General features: G+C 34.5%; 4 protein-coding genes across 4 annotated transcripts; 1 reads left to right on the top strand and 3 right to left on the bottom strand.

Annotated features, from left to right (window-relative positions):
- LOC18589805 (extensin) lies at positions 3,274–4,307 on the bottom strand. Its single transcript, XM_007014942.2, has one exon. The coding sequence runs from the start codon at positions 4,255–4,257 to the stop codon at positions 3,274–3,276; it is 984 nt and encodes a 327-aa protein (XP_007015004.2). The 5' UTR covers positions 4,258–4,307.
- Positions 7,328–8,937, bottom strand: LOC108663284 (extensin-2-like). Its single transcript, XM_018126882.1, has 3 exons — positions 8,464–8,937; positions 8,394–8,404; positions 7,328–8,104 (listed from the first exon to the last, which is right to left on the bottom strand). Exons 1-3 carry the CDS (start codon positions 8,935–8,937, stop codon positions 7,378–7,380), a joined length of 1,212 nt encoding a protein of 403 aa, XP_017982371.1. The 3' UTR covers positions 7,328–7,377.
- Positions 14,803–17,128, top strand: LOC18589804 (pentatricopeptide repeat-containing protein At1g08070, chloroplastic). The gene has a single exon (XM_007014941.2). The coding sequence runs from the start codon at positions 14,843–14,845 to the stop codon at positions 16,733–16,735; it is 1,893 nt and encodes a 630-aa protein (XP_007015003.2). The 5' UTR covers positions 14,803–14,842; the 3' UTR covers positions 16,736–17,128.
- On the bottom strand, positions 17,835–19,111 carry LOC108663487 (extensin-3-like). The gene has a single exon (XM_018128008.1). It carries the CDS (start codon positions 18,982–18,984, stop codon positions 18,052–18,054), a length of 933 nt encoding a protein of 310 aa, XP_017983497.1. The 5' UTR covers positions 18,985–19,111; the 3' UTR covers positions 17,835–18,051.

Here is a 19,786-nt window from a genome sequence, read left to right as displayed (position 1 = left end):
AATACATTAAATATTTGTTATTATTTATGTTTATTTTGATCTAAGAAATTAATATTTGTGTGAGTTTAAGAAGTTAATTTTTTTTCAAATACTTTTAAGTTTATTTGTTTATGTATGTTACTTATTTATGTTTAAACTATAATTAGATTATTTTTATTGTTACCTTCAAGTTCATCAAAATCATAATAATTTAGTTTAAATTGATTACGACACTTTTATTTATTTTACACCAAAAGTTATGTATGTTTATTCTTATTTTCTTATGTTTATGTTAAACTTTTAAATCTTTTATTTGGTAACATGAAAATTTTATTTACCATGTAAAGTTATATATTTTGTTTAAAAATTCACGGTAGCTAGTTTGAGGGATAGAAATTATTTTAAAATATTTAAAAAACTAAATTTTGAGTATTCTATTGTGATAAATGATATTATTTTTCACCTTTTTTCTTACACATTTATGTTAAGATTTAAAGAAAACTAGTTTCAATTTTAAGGTATATTTTAGTTATTTATCTTGAAGTATTATTTGGTAATACTTGTTGTTACTTTTTACTATGTTTTAAATCATTATAATTTATTTTAGGTTAATTGCGACACTTCTTATCTATTTTAACTTAGATTTTATGCATTTTATCTTGTACTCACACGTTTACATTAAAATTTTTTAAAAAATTAATTTTTGAACATTAATATTTTATTTTATTGTGAAATTTTTTTTTTGTAATAATTTTGGGGTAGTTAGTTTGAGAGACACAAATTATTTTAAAATATTTTTTAAAAATAAAAATTTTCGTATTTTATTTTACGATAAATGATATGACTTTTTATCTGAATTCTTATTTATTTACGTTAAACAATGATAAGGTTATACTTATTGTTACCATCCACTATGTTTAAAATCATTATAATTTATTTTAAGTTGATTACAATACTTTTTCTTCATTTTACATTAAATGTTACATTTTTTTATCTTTATATTCACATGCTTACGTTAAAATTTTTTTAAAAAAAGTATTTTTAAATATTAACATTTTATTTAATTACGTGAAATTATATTTTTATATAACAATTTTGGCGACTTTATTCAAACTTTAGATTAAGACTTTAAGAAGGCTAATTTGAATATACGGTACATCTTACTTTGTTAACTATAATCAAGTTATACTTATTCTTAGAGGTGACCTAATGACTTACATTTATCAATTGTCTAATAAAAAACAAAAATCAATGGATTATATTAAGGATTATAAATCCAACTATTGGTATCTAATAACATTAGAGTAAGATCGTGAAAGCCAAATTTACTGTTGAAGTTGCATAGTATGACATGAAATAAAGATGTGGACTTTGAAATGGGGCAAACAGTAGGAGATGGTCACCAATTGAATCATTACTAACCTTGACTTCGACCTTGTGGTTGAGTTGCAGAAATTATGGTTTTTATCATAACCCTTAAGAGAAGAGAAAGACTTCACTATAAGTTTTTTTTTTTGTACCCTATAAAAAGCTGCATTTTTTTACTATGAGATGAACCATAATTTTCTAAACCACAAATTTGCAACTCAACTTAGTTGTCAAACTTGTTATCAAAAAAGAAAACAAGAAACTATGTCAAACTAAACCTCCCAGGTAATAAATGTGCAGATTGTGTTTGCATAGCGCTTCAAGCTTGTTAAACAAAACACGGATACTAAGGTCTGATTTGAATTAAAATGAAGGATAAATATATAAAAAAAAAAAAATTCCAATAGATCATAAATATAAATAAATAAAAGCTCCACGGTTAGCATTAGTCTCTAAATCAAAATCCAACTATGAATTTCATACAAATCATTAAAAAAGTTATATAGAGTTCATTAGTTCATTAATTTCTTTTAGATTTGGTAAATTTAAAGAGCACTTGATCAGATTAAATTGCATAATTGCAGGTGCTGGGTAGTCTTATTTCTCATAAACTTTAAAGAACTTTAAGTTGAAATTGTCAAATTTTAACTGTAATTCAGATCTCCTTGAAAAGAGTTTAATCAAGTGTTGCGCACCATTATCTTTTATTTCGGTCATTTAAAATTCTATTGAGTCAAGACAAACTAATAAGAGGTTGTCTTCTCTCATTTGGTAAACTCTGATCCAGTGCCTAACACTTCAAACCTGATAGAGATTTTTCTTTGAGAACCACCAATATTTAAATGTTTCATCCTAGTTTTGCTTTTCATGAGACAATGTCAACAATATAGGATTTCAAAACCCCTCCGCTACTTCACTAATTGAATCTACAATGGTAGGACATCTCTTGGACATTTAGTATTTTATGAGTAACCCGACTGTGATGGCTAACGGGAACTTGAAGAAGGAATGCCAGATATATGATTGCATTCTTTGCAACAAGGAAGAGGCTGTTCTATATGTGTGATTTGCAAGTATTGAACTTATTAATCTGCAATCTCTCAATGGTGATAGAACTGATCTTGAAATCTAAATATATTTTCTTGGTGTTTTCTTTGGTCCCTTGGGCATTCAAGATTCCAACTTTGTAGAACTCATGGTGATTAGAAATGCAGTCCAATTATTTTCTTCTTCATCATTGGTTGGTACGAAGCAATTGATCATTGAGTCTGACTATAAGGGAGCATTGTCATAGATATGCAATGTTGAGCTAAGGCCATGGGAAAGATAACATTTATTAAATGAAATAGATAGCTAGAGCAATTTAATCGGTGACATTGTATTTTTGTCTATACACCTCGTGAAGTCAACTTTTTTGCGGACTCTCTTGTCAAATTTGGAGTAGATCATACAGAGATATTTTACACATCGTGGTAAAGTTTGATTCATGTTGGGTATCTTTTATTTTTCTGAACGGTTCCAGATTTGTTGAGTCTGTTCTTGAGGAGATGTTGTGTTGTTTTCTCACCTATGGTATGTTGTTGTGTGTTCTTCATGGGGAGCTGTGTTGTTTTTCCCCTATGGTGTGTTGCAATGTGCCTTATGGGGTGTTGTGTTGCTGTATGGGGTGCTATTTTGCAGTTTCTGTTCTGATCTCTTCTTGTTGATTGGTATCAGTTCGATACTTAATAAAATTATTTCTGATTGAGCAGAAAAAAAAAAATACAATAAGTGCGTCTACAAAAATTGAATTAAACAAGGGTCTCTAAACCCCTTAATTTTTCTCTAAAAAGGAACCTCCATAAATTTATAGGGAGCAGGAAACATTTGAAGAACTACTTATTATTGCCCCAATTCAAACCATATCTGTAGATAACCATCAGCTTATCAGTAGCCCTTTGAGGATGGTGGTGACATGTAATAATAGGGAGGAGTCTTGGCTGGTGGAGCTGGTGAATTATAGTGGAATGGAGGATGCTCATAGTGAAATGGGGGTAGGTAAGGAGGGTTGTAATGGTGGGAAGGGGGAGGTAATGGAGATGGTGGTGGTGGTGGTGATGGAGAGGGAGGAGATGATTTATAGTGGCATGGAGGTGGAGGAGAGGGTGATGGTGGTGGAGGAGACTTGTAATAGTATGGAGGGGGAGGTGATGGTGAAGGAGGTGGTTGGGATGGTGATGGTGGTGGTGGGGATTTATAGACATAAGGAGGGGAAGGTAATGGAGATGGGGGAGGTGGGGACTTGTAAATGTATGGAGGATGTGGTGATGGAGATGGTGGTGGAGGAGACTTATAGATATAAGGAAGGGGTGGTGGTGGAGATTTATAGATGTACGGTGGGCATGGAGAAGGAGAAGGATGTGGTGGGGACTTGTAGACATTTGGAGGAGGTGGTGATGGTGATTGTGGAGGTGGAGATTTATAGACATATGGAGGAGGAGGTGATGGTGATGGTGGTGGTGGGGAATTATAGACATAAGGAGGTGGCAATGGTGATGGTGGGGGTGGAGACTTGTAAAAATATGGAGGTGGCAGTGAGGGTGGTGGAGGTGGAGGGGATTTATAGACATAAGCAGGAGGTGACAACGGAGATGGAGGGGGTGGAGATTTGTAAGAATATGTAGGAGGTGGATATCTTAGAGGGGGTGGTGACTTATAAAAGTATGGGGGATGCCAAAAATGCTTTGGAGGGGATGGGGAGTTGTGGTATGGTGGGAACCATGCATGCTTTGGTGGTGGAGACTGGTACTTGTGTGGTGGGTAATTGAAGTGGTGTTCTGGGTAGTTGGCTACCACAGTGGTGGCTACAAGGCAGAATGCCAAAGCATAAACCAGATGAGGCCAGAACCCTTGCCATCCTTCTGTTGCCATTCCCAGCAATTTAGCTCTATTCGGTTGCCTGATAATGCTGATTTGTAGTCCTTTTTATAGTGTTTCCTTGAATCATTTGTGGCAAAGATATGCTCGTTCAATGTGCATACCAGGCTGGATTAAGGACTTTAACATGTTGTTCCAAAGCTCATGTCAACTTAAATGTTCTAATTACTATCCTTTTTCAAACTTGTACTTTGTGGTTTCCCACTACATCGTAAACAACTGTTGAGATGCTATACGGCTGGATGATAAACCCTTATGCTCGGCTCTTTTTGCTTGGTAGAGTTGATATAGTGAACCTTCCAGGTATTGCTCGTGCAATTTTTTTTTCTTTAGTTCTATATATTACCTATATATATTTTTTGCTCAACCAATGGGATTTATTAATATCACTGAAAAGAGTAGCAGGCAATGAGCCAAGAGGTTTGCTTGAAGGAAGTTTACATATAAACATGAATAAAATAATTTTTTTTTTTTAAAAAAAAAGAGAAGACCAAGAAGACAACACTGAAATCAGCAGCATGAAATACAACTACACCATAATGGCAACCGCATAACAGCATAAAACTTGAAAAGCTGCTTTACAAAATCATCTCTATAGTCTCTAAGTAGACATGTTTTTTTCTTTTGAAAGGCCTTTAAGCAAACATGTTACTGATTAATACATATAAGAATCGGGTTTGTACGTACACCATAACAATAAAAACTATCTCAAACCAAGACTCATAATTATGCTTAAAATTTTAAGTTAATGTATAGATTTTTCATTAAGGAAATTTAAGTTAATAGATTAAGAGTTAAAAATAATTATAATACCGATTAAATTGAAATGTTAAACTGTCTTACATTTTGTCCGACTACTCATAAAACGTAATATTTACCACGTTCATGATATTGTGCGTAATCTGATAATCGAAATCAGATGAAACAATATTATTCAAAACAAATAGGTTACGAAATAAGCATACAAATATGCATATATGTATGTGGCTGCTTATGTTTGTTGATGAGGCGGTGAGTTGGTGGGGTGGGTTGTTTCCAACTATGTAGCAGAGATCTCTTCAAGTTTGGGCATAAGCAAGTTCAGACTCAAAAAAGCAAATATTTATTTTCGAATGCCAAAACCGCGTTCAGCTCAAACAGGGAAGTGATGCTGATGATTAAGAAGCACGAAAGTGAAAGAAAAAACCCCCCAAAAGTCAAAGTGCTTGCTAGCTTTCCTCAAATGTATCAGTATCAACTCTTACCTGTTAATGTTTTCTCCATTTTTGCATGCAATTTGCTTTATATCTCTGGGAATAATTTGGCTTTATTACAAGAAACTTGTCACAGATTTTTTTAAGTTACGCCTTGACTGGAGCTATTGTCGGTGGGAGGAATAGAAAGTGGCTGCATGCAAGTTGAAGATTTTTTTTTATCATAATCAGTTTGTAGATTTTGATATATTAAGTTTTTTAAGGCTTTGATAGCTTAGCAGCCCTTGTTGCTTATGGAGGGTCATGGTCAAATACTTAAATTCTTCTATGATGTACTTTGTTTATAGAAAAATAAAATAAAACAAACAGCTATAACATTTTATGTTCATTTGAAATTATTTATTTTAGTCGGTTAATTTTTGTAATTCAATGAATTGGATCACATGCTAGTATTCTCTTCATTTTATTAATATCACAAATCAGACAAGATATTTCTTCTTCTCATATATGCTCTAATTAAATAAAACTTTGTTTTGTTACACTTAATTTATTTTTCCAAATTTTTTGGGGATTTTGCAACTCATAATGTCTCTCTCACTCCTTGTTTCATATGAAGTATCCTTTTCTTTCTTTTTGAAATTTGTTTTTACAAATCCTTCTCCTTCTAAATTTCTTATTTTTAAAATCGCTAATCTTCTTAGACTATTTCATTCATGAAAAATGCTAAGGAAAATATAAGAGAAAATAAAAAAAATTACAAATCATCTTACTGAATGCTAAGAACATTAAAATTGTATAAAATAGAATCTTAATCAAGGGGAAATACGAGTCATCGCTTTATGTTTCCCTCACCATGTCAAAACAGTATAAAATTTAAATAGTTATATAAGCTATCACAATTAAACAATATAGTATATATGACCTTTTCCATTGCTCAAAGTGGCTCAAATTATATACGTGCAAACACTAAAGATCAATAAGCATGAATAAACGTTTTTCATAGATGCTTCAATAGTCACCATCTGGAACTCTTTGATTTGAATCTTGGGGTTATTCTTTCTGAAGAGTATTTTGAAACAAAATCTGAAACTCTCAAGTATTTTTTTTTTTTATTGAAATTGAAGCTTGACAAAGTTAGTGCTTTGTGGAGTTGTGAGTATAGACTCTTAGAATTCTTTACAATTGAATAAAAATTAAGCAATTGGTTAACAACCAAAATAAACTATTTAAGATAAATCGTCAGTTAAAAGAATTTGACAAATGTGTTTTTTTTTTTTCCTTTAACCAAGTAGAATATTTAGCGAGAAGTGGGGATACGAGAACCTAACTATTTAATCAGTGAGATATTTACACTTACTATTAACCAATGCTTTGGTAGCCATGGTACTACCCTTCTCTCCAGGGTTGTCAATTTTATTATTCTTAGCGTTTGGACTTTTCTTCTTTTGCTATATTCAACCCTTTGGCATTTAGTTATTCTATGTAATAAAGCAACTTTTATATTTTGCACGATCTTGCTGAATCAATAATAAATCAATCGATTAATTAATCTCATGCCCCATTTTATCATTAATTTAATCAAAATTTGTAGTTCCACTTCAATTTGGTAATAATAATAAATAAACCTGATCAAAGCATCAATGTGAATCTTCATTATTCATGATAAGAAATAATACAAAGAGAACTTCAATTTAAAGAATTCATTAAGGATCTCAGTGTTAGACCCTTATTATTCATAAAAACACAATTTACAAATATCAAGAGTACTAGAATATCATAATTATTCTTCCTGCACTTCAAGCCTCCCAACTGAATCAAGAGAAATTATGTTCAATTAGCTTAGTACCCCTTTGGAGATGGTGGTGATGTATAGTAATAAAGAGGAGGTGGAAACTTCAAAGGAGGAAAAGATGAATCACTTCTAGTAGTGAGGAGGTGGTGGGGAAGGAGATGGTGGAGGGGGTGACTTATAATAGTAACGTGGTGGTGGTGGTGATGGGGAAGGAGGTGGTGGTGATTTGTAGTAGTAAGGAGGTGGGGGTGAAGGAGATGGTGGAGGTGGCGACCTGTAGTAATAAGGAGGTGATGGTAATGGAGATGGTGGGGGTGGTGACTTGTAATAGTATGGTGGTGGGGGACTAGGAGATGGCGGAGGTGGTGACTTGTAATAGTATGGAGGAGGCGGTGACTTCAAAGGAGGTGGAGGGGATTTGTAGTAGTATGGTGGTGGTGGGCTAGGGGATGGCGGAGGTGGTGACTTATAATAGTATGGTGGTGGCGGGCTAGGGGATGGTGGAGGTGGTGACTTGTAATAGTATGGTGGTGGTGGACTGGGTGAAGGTGGTGGTGGTGACTTGTAATAATAAGGAGGTGGTGGTGATGGAGATGGTGGGGGTGGTGACTTGTAGTAGTATGGTGGTGGGGGACTAGGAGATGGCGGAGGTGGTGACTTGTAGTAGTATGGTGGTGGGGGACTAGGAGATGGCGGAGGTGGTGACTTGTAGTAGTAAGGAGGTGGTGGTGATGGAGATGGTGGGGGTGGTGACTTGTAGTTGTATGGTGGTGGGGGACTAGGAGATGGAGGAGGTGGTGACTTGTAGTAGTAAAGAGGTGGTGGTGATGGAGATGGTGGGGGTGGTGACTTGTAATAATATGGTGGTGGGGGACTAGGAGATGGTGGAGGTGGTGACTTGTAATAATATGGAGGTGGTGACTTCAAAGGAGGTGGAGGGGATTTGTAGTAGTATGGTGGTGGTGGGCTAGGGGATGGTGGAGGTGGTGACTTGTAGTAGTATGGAGGTGGTGGACTAGGTGAAGGAGGTGGTGGTGACTTGTAATAGTAAGGAGGTGGTGGTGATGGAGATGGTGGGGGTGGAGTCTTGTAATAGTATGTTGGTGGAGAACTAGGAGATGGCGGAGGTGGTGACTTGTAATAGTACGGAGGTGGGAGAGATCGAGAAGGAGGTGGAGGTGACTTGTAATAATAAGGTGGTGGTGGTGGTGATGGTGATGGTGGAGGTGGAGACTTATAATAGTAGGGAGGTGGAGGCAATGGTGAAGGTGGTGGAGGGGATTTATAGTAATAAGGTGGTGGTGGGGATGGTGAAGGTGGTGGTGGGGACTTGTAATAATAGGGCGAAGGGGGAGATGGCGATGGAGGTGGAGGAGATTTGTACACATATGGAAGAGGAGGTGAAGGAGAAGGTGGTGGAGGAGACTTATAATAGTATGGCGGAGGAGGAGATGGTGATGGGGGTGGAGGGGATTTGTAGTAATAAGGTGGTGGTGGTGGAGATTTATAATAGTAGGTCGGAGGTGGTGGAGACTTATGAGGATGTGGTTTGTACTCTGGGTGCTCTGGTGGAGGTGGAGAAGAATATACATCAGGTTCATAGGCAACCACGCTAGTTGCTATAAGGCAAAATGCCATAGCAAAGATGAGTCGAGGCCAGTGCCCCGGTGGATGTACTGAGGTTCCCATTCCCTTACAATACAATTGTAACTGCTAGGGAAATGTCAGCTAGAAACTCTATTAATTCTTGAGGCTTATTGCATGGTGAAGAGATAGCCCCTTATATACTCATCTCCCCAATCATTGATTGTATATTTTATTGGTTTAATATATATAAGACTACAGGCTGGATTAAAATGTTATTTTAACAATGTCTGACATTTGACCTTATATAAAACTTCAATTTGCCTTTGTTCGTGGTTGTTTCCCTCAACTTATCACCGTCTTTTAGACCAATGCCATGATGAAAAGAATAAGTCCAGAAAGCATAAACAAAACACCAACGCGTTCCAGCAAAATATAGGTATAATGTCTTCTTCAGCAGTTGAATTGAGCAGCAGCGTGCAATTGAATATAGTCCGAAAATTTGATAAACTAGAGTTACACAACATGCTTGCAGGCTGCAGCCAGATTAAGAGTGTTATCACAATCAGAAACTTGGAACTCGTTCATCATGTAAAATTTGTTAGTTTGATGATAGCAATTTGATCCTGTTGAATCTAATTATAGCTGAGAATGTCCTGGAAGGAACTTGTCAGGTTGGAACTACTTTTGACTTGGTAACTTTAATGCTTGAAGACAAAAGGCACCTCGGTAATGTTTAGACTATCTTCAAGGAATATTTATAGGTTAACCAAATACAAAAAACACACGCTAGCTCTAACACTTTGAAGTATTCTTAAATGATTTTAAATGTCTTTCAATTTTGACCAAGATTTATCTTTCTCCATAATCTTTGTAATTATTAATGGTGAACTACTGAGCGGCAGTGGAACGCTACGCTATTAACTATTTATCCTCAAAATATAACGTGTTGTTAAAAGAATTAAAATTCTAAAAAGTTGAGACTTAACCGATTATCTAAATTTGGTAAACAAGATTAACTAGTTCGAATATATTGTACATCGGATAATGTATCTAGACGTCCCTAAGTCTAGATTCTTTAGATATTATGGAGTTATTTTTTCTCATGTTATATATGTACTTATAATAAGTCACTAAACTATGTCTTAGTTTATGGCTATGAGCGGCAATAAATGATTATTTTCTTTAACAAAAAATTGGTGACTTACTGATCCTTTATTTCAATTTTATAGATGATTGAATTCTTATTTTGTTTAATAGCTACTTGTAAATTGTTATAAAGTATATTCTTTACTCTGAATTCAAAGTCAATGATATAGCTTTTAAGTCATATTTTAATGGAATTAACCAGTTTTTATTTAATTTTGTTGTTGGTATAGAAAGTATTGGTGGGGAAAGCTTGAGAAACATTACAGCCATGCATGTATTTAATTGCAAATATAATAAAATCATGTGCACCCTTTTGGGGTATAGCATAAAAAAAAAAAAAGAAAGAAAGAAAGACTAAATTCATGTCTCGTGCAAATTCTATTAGCGAAAGGTCCGATACATGTGATAGCTTAATTGATGTTGGCCTAATTAATTGGATATATATATGATAATGATAAAATGGTCGATTAGGAAAATTTTTAATCATGTGAAAGGTACAAATTTTTATTCTCTTATACTATATATATTATACAACTTAAATTAAGTAGCCAATGGATCCAAATGATGTACAAGTATTTGTTGAATTAAGTTCGATTAAGAAAATTCATTAGAAAAATTTTGCTGTATTTTAGATTACATATAATGGTTGATCTATTTTTAAAATTTTAATTTTTTATTAATAATTCTTTTTTTTGATGCGTTTCTTGGGATATTAGGTACACCGTACACCATTATGTGAACAAATTGTAAATAACAACCAGCATTTTGTTTTGGGATCCCTTGCTCATTTTGTACATCACATTCTTTGCACTAACCCACAAATTAATCCCATCTTATGTGGCCTTAACAATATATTTGTTTGTGGAATTCATAGGAATCAAATTTTGCAAGAATCGACCTCATGTTTTTCATTTATCTCTTTTTTTAAAAAGTGATTTTATTTATCTTAAAGATTCATATACTATTTCAAATCTCTTACTTTTTACAATAAATTTTTTATAACACATTATCATGATTCGGGCATTTCAAAGTAATACTCTTCCGAAAGGACTGCACAAAAAGTCATTGGGGGTGAAGAACATGATTCCACTAATCCTAATCAAAACAAGGAAAACTAAAAATTGCTTGCTCCTGAGAAAAAGAAAAAACAAAGCAGAAAACCAGATCCTAATCAAAATGTTTTTTATATATTGTGAGAAAATTACCCAAAATTTTAAGTCCATAATAAATTATCGTTCTATTACAATTAAGTTTTAGGATTTGAATTTGAGATATCTTTCTTGAAATTACTAGTGTGTACCCCGAGGTGTTGTGTTATAATTTTTTTAATTCTTAAAGTTCATTTTTTTTAAAGCATATTAATCTATTTTAAAAATTAAAAAAGAAAAAGCATAGTATACACATGACGTAGCATGAACATGACCTCCTTTCTTCTTTTCAAAAATCGAAATACCTCTCCTATTTACTCCATTTTCTTTTCTTTTAATTTCTTTTTCTTTCTTTGTGAGTTTTTGATGAATTTTTGTTCAAATTTTTTGTTGCATTTCTTTTGTGAGTTTTTAGTTTTTATTTTGGTGATTTTATAGATTTATTGATTTTTGTTTTTGATTATTTTGTAGGTTCACTCATGTAGTTGTAGTTTAAAAGTATCGGTTAGGCTTAAGATTTCAAAGGCTGACCCAATGGTTGTTGTGTAGATTTTCTAAGGAATTTCTTGATTTTGTTGTTATTCTTTTGGTAAAATTTTTCCGCTGCTTATTAGAATTTTTATAGCCACCCACCAACCGCCGCTCACCTTGAAAGAAAACCAAACACCACGCCACATGTTTGTTAAATAAGGAGTCAAGTTTCGGGGTGAGAGGACCTCTATGTTACAGTGTACTACAGTACCCTATCAAGGGACAATTTTAATAAAATGCATAGACGATTAATTATCCAAAAAACTTAAATTAATGAAGAATAACGAAACTCTAAGTTATCCCATGTAGGACATCCCAGTAAAATAACAGCTTGAGAGGTTGGGCTTGCACCTAGCTCCACCTATACGTTACATCCCCAAAAAACACCTGCAACATTAACGTTTAAGTTTATTTGGGGATACCTTTGACTGTTTGTATCTATTGGAAGATGTTATATAATAATATAATATAAATGTTTAGGTTACTGTTAGAATTTTGTTGTAATATAAATATTGAATGACTACCAAATTGATCCTATTGTTTTGGTCCTTTCTTATAAATAAATGGAGAGTCTCGTTAATGGTTAATCTTTATTTCCTTTGCAGGTTGTATTTGTCTAAAGAAAGCTCATCCTATTATAATCTTCGATTATATTCGATTTTTACAACTGTTTTGTCATTATTTTTTTGGCCAATTATCATTATTCTTAATTGGGACCTCACAGTTTCCTCTTTTTTTTTTTTTTTTAATTTGGTCAAAACAAATCATTGAAGGATTAAGAAAAAAAAGTTTATAACAACTTGGCTTAACCTTGGCCAAAGGTTAAAACACTTCATTGTTTTATCCTTCTTAAGTATAAATTTATAACAAAAAAAAGTTAAAGCAAAAATTAATTTTTTTTTTTATGTTTTGGAAATGGAGAAACCTGTTTGTGCTTCAGAACAAGACTGTTTCAATGGAAGGCAGGTTAATTATTATACAAAGCTGGTCTTTGGATGTTTACCTTGCTAATTTAAGCTCTACTCAGGAAGGTTATTGCCCTTCACGAAAAGAGGAAATATCTGTTGGCTGGTCGCCCCTTGTAGCAAGTTGTATAGCACTAAACGCTGATGGTGCATTCAGGAAATCTCGATGCAAAGTTGCAGCAGGAGGGGTACTTCGGGACGAACATGAGAACTGGTTGAGTGGATTCTCTATGAAGTTGGAAAAGTGTTCAGCATTTATGGCTGAATTATAGGGCATTTTCAAGGGGCTCTCATTGGCTTGGGAATTGGGTTACAGAAATATTGATTTACAGATTGATAATAGTGTAGCAGTGCAGACAATTAGCTTGGCATCCTCACACCGTTGCCAGAATTTAGATTTAATTAAGGCAATTAAGAGTCTCATCTTTAGACCTTGGACTGAGGTTATGTTTCCCACTTTTAATAAAAGTATAATTTGATTGTTAAAAAGAAAACACTCTTTTTAAGTGTTTGGATCCATTTCTTTTTTTACTGTCATGTTGATAGTTACAAAGACATTCATATGGTGCTAAAGGTGACAAATTTTGTCAAATATTAATGGTAATTAATCGATGAATTTGAAACATTTTAAAAAAATTACAACTTCAAAAATTGAGTTTTACATATGGTAAGTAAAAATGAAATATTGCACAAATATCATGGATTTAATTCATTAATGTAGTGAACATCTTTTACCATAAATTAATAAGTTAAACGATCGTAACATGACAACAAACTACATGTCTAATAGACAATATATATAATATTACATTAAATAGGTTTTTTACTTTTCTATTTGGACTATTTCTTTTTAAATATTTAAAATCCTTACTTTTTCTATACCAGATAACAAATTTTAATATATATAGTTTTAACTTTTTGGCATTACAAATGATAGAGTATCAAAGTCATAGGAAATTTTCTAAAATACTAAAATCAAAGTGCTTTTCCTGATTGGTTTATGGTAAGTTAAATCACGAGACTCAAAATGCATTGTTACTTTTTCTCTTGTGAAGAAGTTCAATGAGTGATTTTAAACTTATAATAGAAAAAGGCCCGTACAATGCTGCGAGCTCAATCAGCTTAAAATGAAAAAAAAAATTAAAAATGTAAAAGAACTCAAGAACAGTGAAGGTTTAAGTTCTAAGGAACATAAATTCAAAAGGTCCAAAATCAGCTTGAAACTCTTCCATCAACTTGAATTCAAAAAAAACTTTTCAAAAAAAAAAAACAAAAACTTGAATTCAACCCAAATCAAGTCATCATGTGTCAAACAATTAGATTATACAAATGTCAACTAATTAGTCTATTTAAGGATAACTTTTAACATACATAAATTATATATATTGTATTTTTTTTTTAGAAAATGTATATTGTAATATAAAAAATATCATTAAGTTTTGTTCCTTTCAACTCTTATTCATATCGTCTCAAAAAAAAAATAAAAATAAAATTCTGCCACTAGTTTTTCATATATATATAAGGACTAACTAAATGATATAAATTCATGTGATTGGTTAATTAGTTTGACGTTGACAAACTCGTGGTCCCAAAATTTACTGAAATTGAATTGCAGATCCCGTCTACTCGTATGGTCTTCAACGAGATATTTTATTTATGGATGGATTTCAATAAAATCTGTATGAAGCTTTGCCTTTTATATTATGATTAGGGAAATAACTTGATCATTCATACACAATGGTTTTTCATGTTGCCTAAAACCATAACTCCAAGCCTTCCAAATTTGCACTAATCTAATTATATTATGGCAAATCAAACAGGTGAGTGCTGGTTGCAAGGATTTCCCATTCGATGGCCTGGCTATAATTTCTTATGGCTCTTAGTTTAAACAAGAGCAGAGCTATAGACTAAACTCTCAAATGATTGAGCCTAACCACTCATATATATGATGCTTATTTGTCCAAGTTTGAATCTAACCTTTAAATTAAAATACCGATTGCCCTCTTCGAAATAATCTACTCACCTGGAGTTTACAGTGGACTGCATTTATTTAGCAAAGATAAATAAGAGAGTGATAGGATATTTCATCACAGTTTTGCCCAGAAACATATCACTTGAAAATAATGGAATTTCGCTAGTATAAACCTCAGCAACATTCCCACTACCATTGTTCCACAACCTCTTATTTTTCTTTGGTAGGAAACCTCCTCAAATGTTATGCTTAAACTCCCTTCCATTCTCTCCAGAATGCAAAAACCTTTCATCTTTTCCTCTGCAAATATTATTAACTATACCAATACTCCTCCCAAAATCCCACATTCCAATTACATCAATAATCCCTTTGATACTTTAGAATTATGCCAATCTACAGAACAATTTAAACAACTCCATGCTTTAACCATCAAAACAAGACCTCTCCAAACCCAACTCCTCTACTCCAAAATTTTATCATCTCTCAGCCCTCTTTCTTCCCCTGAGAGCCTTAATTATGCCAGGGAACTTCTCAGCCACTTAAAAGCTCCATATTTGCAAGTGCATTTTCATAATTCTATAATCCAAGCCCTCTCAAATTCTTTGGAAGCCATGGCATTGTACAGAGAAATGATAACCAAGGGTATTTATCCGGACACTTACACTATTCCTTATGTCCTCAAAGCATGCGCCAAATTCCATGCCCTGGAAGAAGGCCAACAAGTCCACGCACATTCCATTAAGTTTAATCTTAATTCCAATGTTTATGTTCTCAACACTCTCATGCGGCTTTATGCTGTTTGTGGGATCATTGATAACGTTCGAAACTTGTTCGATCAAAGTCCTGAGAGAGACTTGGTCTCTTGGACTACCATTATTCAAGCTTTTGTTAAAACGGGTTTTGCCAAGGAAGCCATTCAGGCTTACTTTGACATGTGTAGAGAAAATTTAAGACCCGATAAAATGACACTGGTCGTCGTCCTTTCCGCTTGTTCAAGGCTGGGAGACTTGAGTTTAGGGACCCAAATTCATGAAAATATATGCAACTTTCATGATATTGGTTCGGATGTTTTTGTTGACAATGCATTGGTTGATATGTACATGAAGTGTGGCGATGTGGATTCAGCTCGTCAGTTGTTTAATTTAATGCCTGTTAAAAATGTTGTTTCTTGGAATTCCATGATATCTGGTCTAGTTCAACAAGGACAATTTAAGGAAGCGTTAGATGTCTTTCATGACATGCAAAAGATAGGTCTTAAGCCTGACAATGTTACTCTAGTTGCCGTTCTGAATGCTTGTGGTAATCTTGGGAAGCTTGAATTTGGAAAGTGGGTTCATGCGTATGTTGATAAAAATCGAATCAAGGCAGATGGTTTTATAGGAAATGCGTTGGTGGATATGTATGCTAAGTGCGGAAGCGTAGAACAAGCTTTTGGGGTGTTTCATTCCATGAAATGTAGAGATGTTTTCTCTTATACAGCTATGATTGTTGGATTTGCAATGAATGGAGAAGCTGAGAGAGCATTGGAAATCTTTGCGGAGATGCCTGTTGTGGGTGTCAAACCGGATGACGTGACGTTTGTTGGTGTTCTTTCTGCATGTAGTCATGCAGGGCTGGTGGAGGAGGGTTGGAAGCACTTTGAAGACATGTCAAGAGTTTATAATCTGCAACCTCAAACAGAGCACTATGGCTGTATGGTTGATCTTTTAGGCCGTGCTGGACTAATAAGTGAGGCAGAAGAATTCATAGCAAATATGCCAATTGAGCCTGATGCATTTGTTTGGGGTGCATTACTAGGAGCTTGTAGCATTCATGGAAAAGTTGAGCTTGGGGAAAGTGTAATGGAAAAACTTGTTGACATCGAACCTGTAAGAGATGGTGCATATATACTCATGTCAAACATCTATTCATCTGCAAATAGGTGGAAAGACGCGCTAAAGTTGAGAAAGGCAATGAAAGAAAGAAAACTGAAGAAGACTCCTGGTTGCAGTTTAATTGAAGTCAATGGTATTGTATATGAGTTCCGAAAGGGCGACAAATCACACCCAAGAAATGAGGAGTTAAGAAAGTTGCTGGAAGAAATGGCAACTCACTTACAGAGCCATGGTCAATTTCCAAGTAGCAACTGTATCTCCTAATACAACTTATGTAGATAATTGAGAATGATTTTGTGTGGGAAAATTAATGGAGGCCCTCAGGCATGTTGGCATATTTGTTTGGCTTTCTCACAAGGCCATGTCTGTTCAAAACAAGAAGCGGGGTAAGAAAATTATGGTCAATATTCACGTAAACACCTAGAAAATCTAAGTTTCTCAAATTATACCCTTAATTGTGTTTTGCCTTAGGTAGCGGTTAGACTTTATCTTAGACAGAGGTTAACACCAACCTGCTTTTGTACTCTTCTTAGGAGGATTAAGGATTGAGGCCTAAGATTGGAATCCCTGTTCCCCACTTGTACCTCTTTTATGTAACAGAAAAAGAGTACAAACCAATCTTGATGTGAAATGAAAGGCATCTAATTAATTTCTCAAGTTCCTGAACTCCACAAAATCTAGGTGGCAACTCTATGGCATTCTGCATGGCATTGTTGTGCTCTGAGTGTACTTTTCCAATATCGAACTGTTAGGAATCATTATGTAGAATGGTGATTGACATCCATGCTCGTCAAGAGATCTCGACTGGTTTAATTAATTCCTTAAACCTTTGAAAAGATAAAATCTTTTGAGCTATCAATCAGTTTGTGTCAATACATCTTTTTAGCACTAATTTGTCGAACCGAATGGTTTTTTTTTTGGCCATTTTTGTACTATTGGTTAAAGACTTCATCTTAATAAAGTGTGAGAAAATAAGTCAGTTGGATACGTATGTCCAGATTTGATGCTAATACCATCTGAAAGAAGCTCAACATGAGTAGAACCTATAAATGAGTATTTCACTGAATCTTGTAGAAAATTGATGATATAACTTGCATTTGAAACTTTGCAAATTAAAAGGATTGCAATATTTAGTAATAGTTCTATGCTCCCCAAAAATTTATAATAAGACCGCAACTTGTGTGCATGTATAAATTTTATATTTCTTTCAAGTTTAGAAGAGTTGATTTCTTAAATTTATAACGGTTTGACATGGCCCAGATAGTAGTAATAAAGGTATAGTCTAAATTATTGCATTTCAACAAGCAACCATGTGACTTGCATCTGCCATTTGTAATAATAAACTTATTAATTAATCTATAACTGAAACAAAAATAGGCATCTACTCAAAAAGAAAATTATTGTTCTCATTCTTATGAGAAATGATACAAGAGTTGACGCATACAAATGAGCAAGACTCTCCATTTTAAACCTCTTATTCCAAAACAGGATAGCAAGCCTAACATACTCAAACTATTGATATTACGGAGAACTTGTCGTCATAACTCCAAGTTAAATTGAATTAAAATAAAAGCATCAGCTTAGTAGGCCTTTGGAGGTGGTGGTGATTTGTAAAGATATGGAGGAGAATAGTGGTCATGAGATGGAGGGGCAGGAGTCTCGAGATGTGATGGTGGTGGAGATTTGTAGGGCTCGGGATGAGATGGTGGTGGGAACTTATAAATGTAATGAGGAGGTGGAGATTTGTAGGGCTCGGGATGTGATGGTGGTGGTGGGGACTTGTAAACGTAATGAGGAGGAGATGCTTTGTAAGGTTTGGGATGTGGAGGTGGTGCTTTGTAGTGTTTGGGATGTGGTGGGGGAGGGGACTTGTAGACATAATGAGGAGGAGGTGCTTTGTAGGGTTTGGGATGTGGTGGAGGGGACTTATAGATGTAATGAGGAGGAGGTGCTTTGTAGGGTTTGGGATGTGCTGGTGGTGGGGACTTGTAGACATAATGAGGAGGTGGTGAATGGACCGGCAGTGGGTGTGATGGGGGTGGTGGAGATTTATAAACATAATGAGGTGGTGGTGACTTTGAATGAGGAGGTGGGTGTGATGGAGGTGGTGGAGACTTATAGACGTAATGAGGTGGTGGTGACTTGGGATGAGGAGGTGGAGATTTATAGTGAGGTAATGGAGCTGGGTATTTTACTGGAGGAGGTGGTGACTTATAATGGTATAGGGGTGGAGGATAATGTTCCGAGGGTGGTGGAGACTTGTAATGATACGATGGTGGGTGTAGTGGGTGCTCTGGAGGTGGTGGTGACTTGTAATGGCCGGGTGGCTGATATGGGTGCTTGGGAGGTGATGGTGATTCGTAGTGGCCTGGTGGATGATATGGGTGCTCTGGTGGTGGAGGAGATGCATACTTGTAAGGTGGGTATGTAGCTGACACAATGGTAGCTATAAGGCAAAATGACACAACAAAAACCAGATGAGGCAAAAGCCCCGGTTGTCCCGGGCTTCCCATTTTCCAGCTACTTCCAACTCTGCAACCAAGAAACTAGATCTAGGAACTAATGTTTTTCTGCATGAATTGCAAGGCTGTTGGTGGCCCTATTTATAGATTCTTCTTGGACAATTTATGCAAATATATAACTCTAGTTCCATGTACATAACAGGCTGGATTAAATTATTGTTTTACTTCATTTAATTCATCTTGCAATTCGTGTTTCCCGGCTCCCACAAGGCTGCCCACGTTAGTCCATGTTGCGCACCAGGAAAAAAGTCAAACAGATGTGAAAAATTATTTGTATATCATATTAATATATTGTGTACCTTACAATTGCATTAGATGTGATTCCTTAAATCATCTTTACATTAATCAATTTGCAGAATAGGTAGATTGTTTGATGTCTTCACGAAATGCAACCAATGAAGGCACTGTGTTTTGATATTGCTACTTTCATTTTTTTCCTTTTTTGCTTTTAATTCTTAAAACTTTATAAAAAATAATTATATGTGATTAAAATGTAACATTAATTAGAACATAATGGATCCTTTTTTTATGAAGTTATGGGGATTTTAATTTGTTCTAAATAAGAACTCACATCTATAACTTAATTGATGGAAGATGTTTTTAGTTTAGATCATTGTTCTAAATACCAGCAATGGAGTTTTAAACTTCGCAAAAAAAGTTTGAATGTTGTCACATATCTATTTAATTAATGTAAAAATTTATTAATTTTTTTAAATATATCATAATTTTAAGGATGTCAAGGGCCTACTTACCCACTCAATGTGTCTGGAATAGGGCATGATTTGCAGGCTCG

This window comes from Theobroma cacao, chromosome 9, assembly GCF_000208745.1.
Source record: "Theobroma cacao cultivar B97-61/B2 chromosome 9, Criollo_cocoa_genome_V2, whole genome shotgun sequence".
Classification (NCBI taxonomy): domain Eukaryota; kingdom Viridiplantae; phylum Streptophyta; class Magnoliopsida; order Malvales; family Malvaceae; genus Theobroma; species Theobroma cacao.
Note: the sequence above shows the minus strand (reverse complement) of the source record. Positions and strands in the feature narration are given on the sequence as shown.

Bases quoted from the DNA above. Each gene is read 5' to 3' on its own strand.
- LOC18589805 (XM_007014942.2), bottom strand. From the start codon at position 4,257: ATGGCAACAGAAGGATGGCAAGGGTTCTGGCCTCATCTGGTTTATGCT.
- LOC108663284 (XM_018126882.1), bottom strand. From the start codon at position 8,937: ATGGGAACCTCAGTACATCCACCGGGGCACTGGCCTCGACTCATCTTT.
- LOC18589804 (XM_007014941.2), top strand. From the start codon at position 14,843: ATGCTTAAACTCCCTTCCATTCTCTCCAGAATGCAAAAACCTTTCATC.
- LOC108663487 (XM_018128008.1), bottom strand. From the start codon at position 18,984: ATGGGAAGCCCGGGACAACCGGGGCTTTTGCCTCATCTGGTTTTTGTT.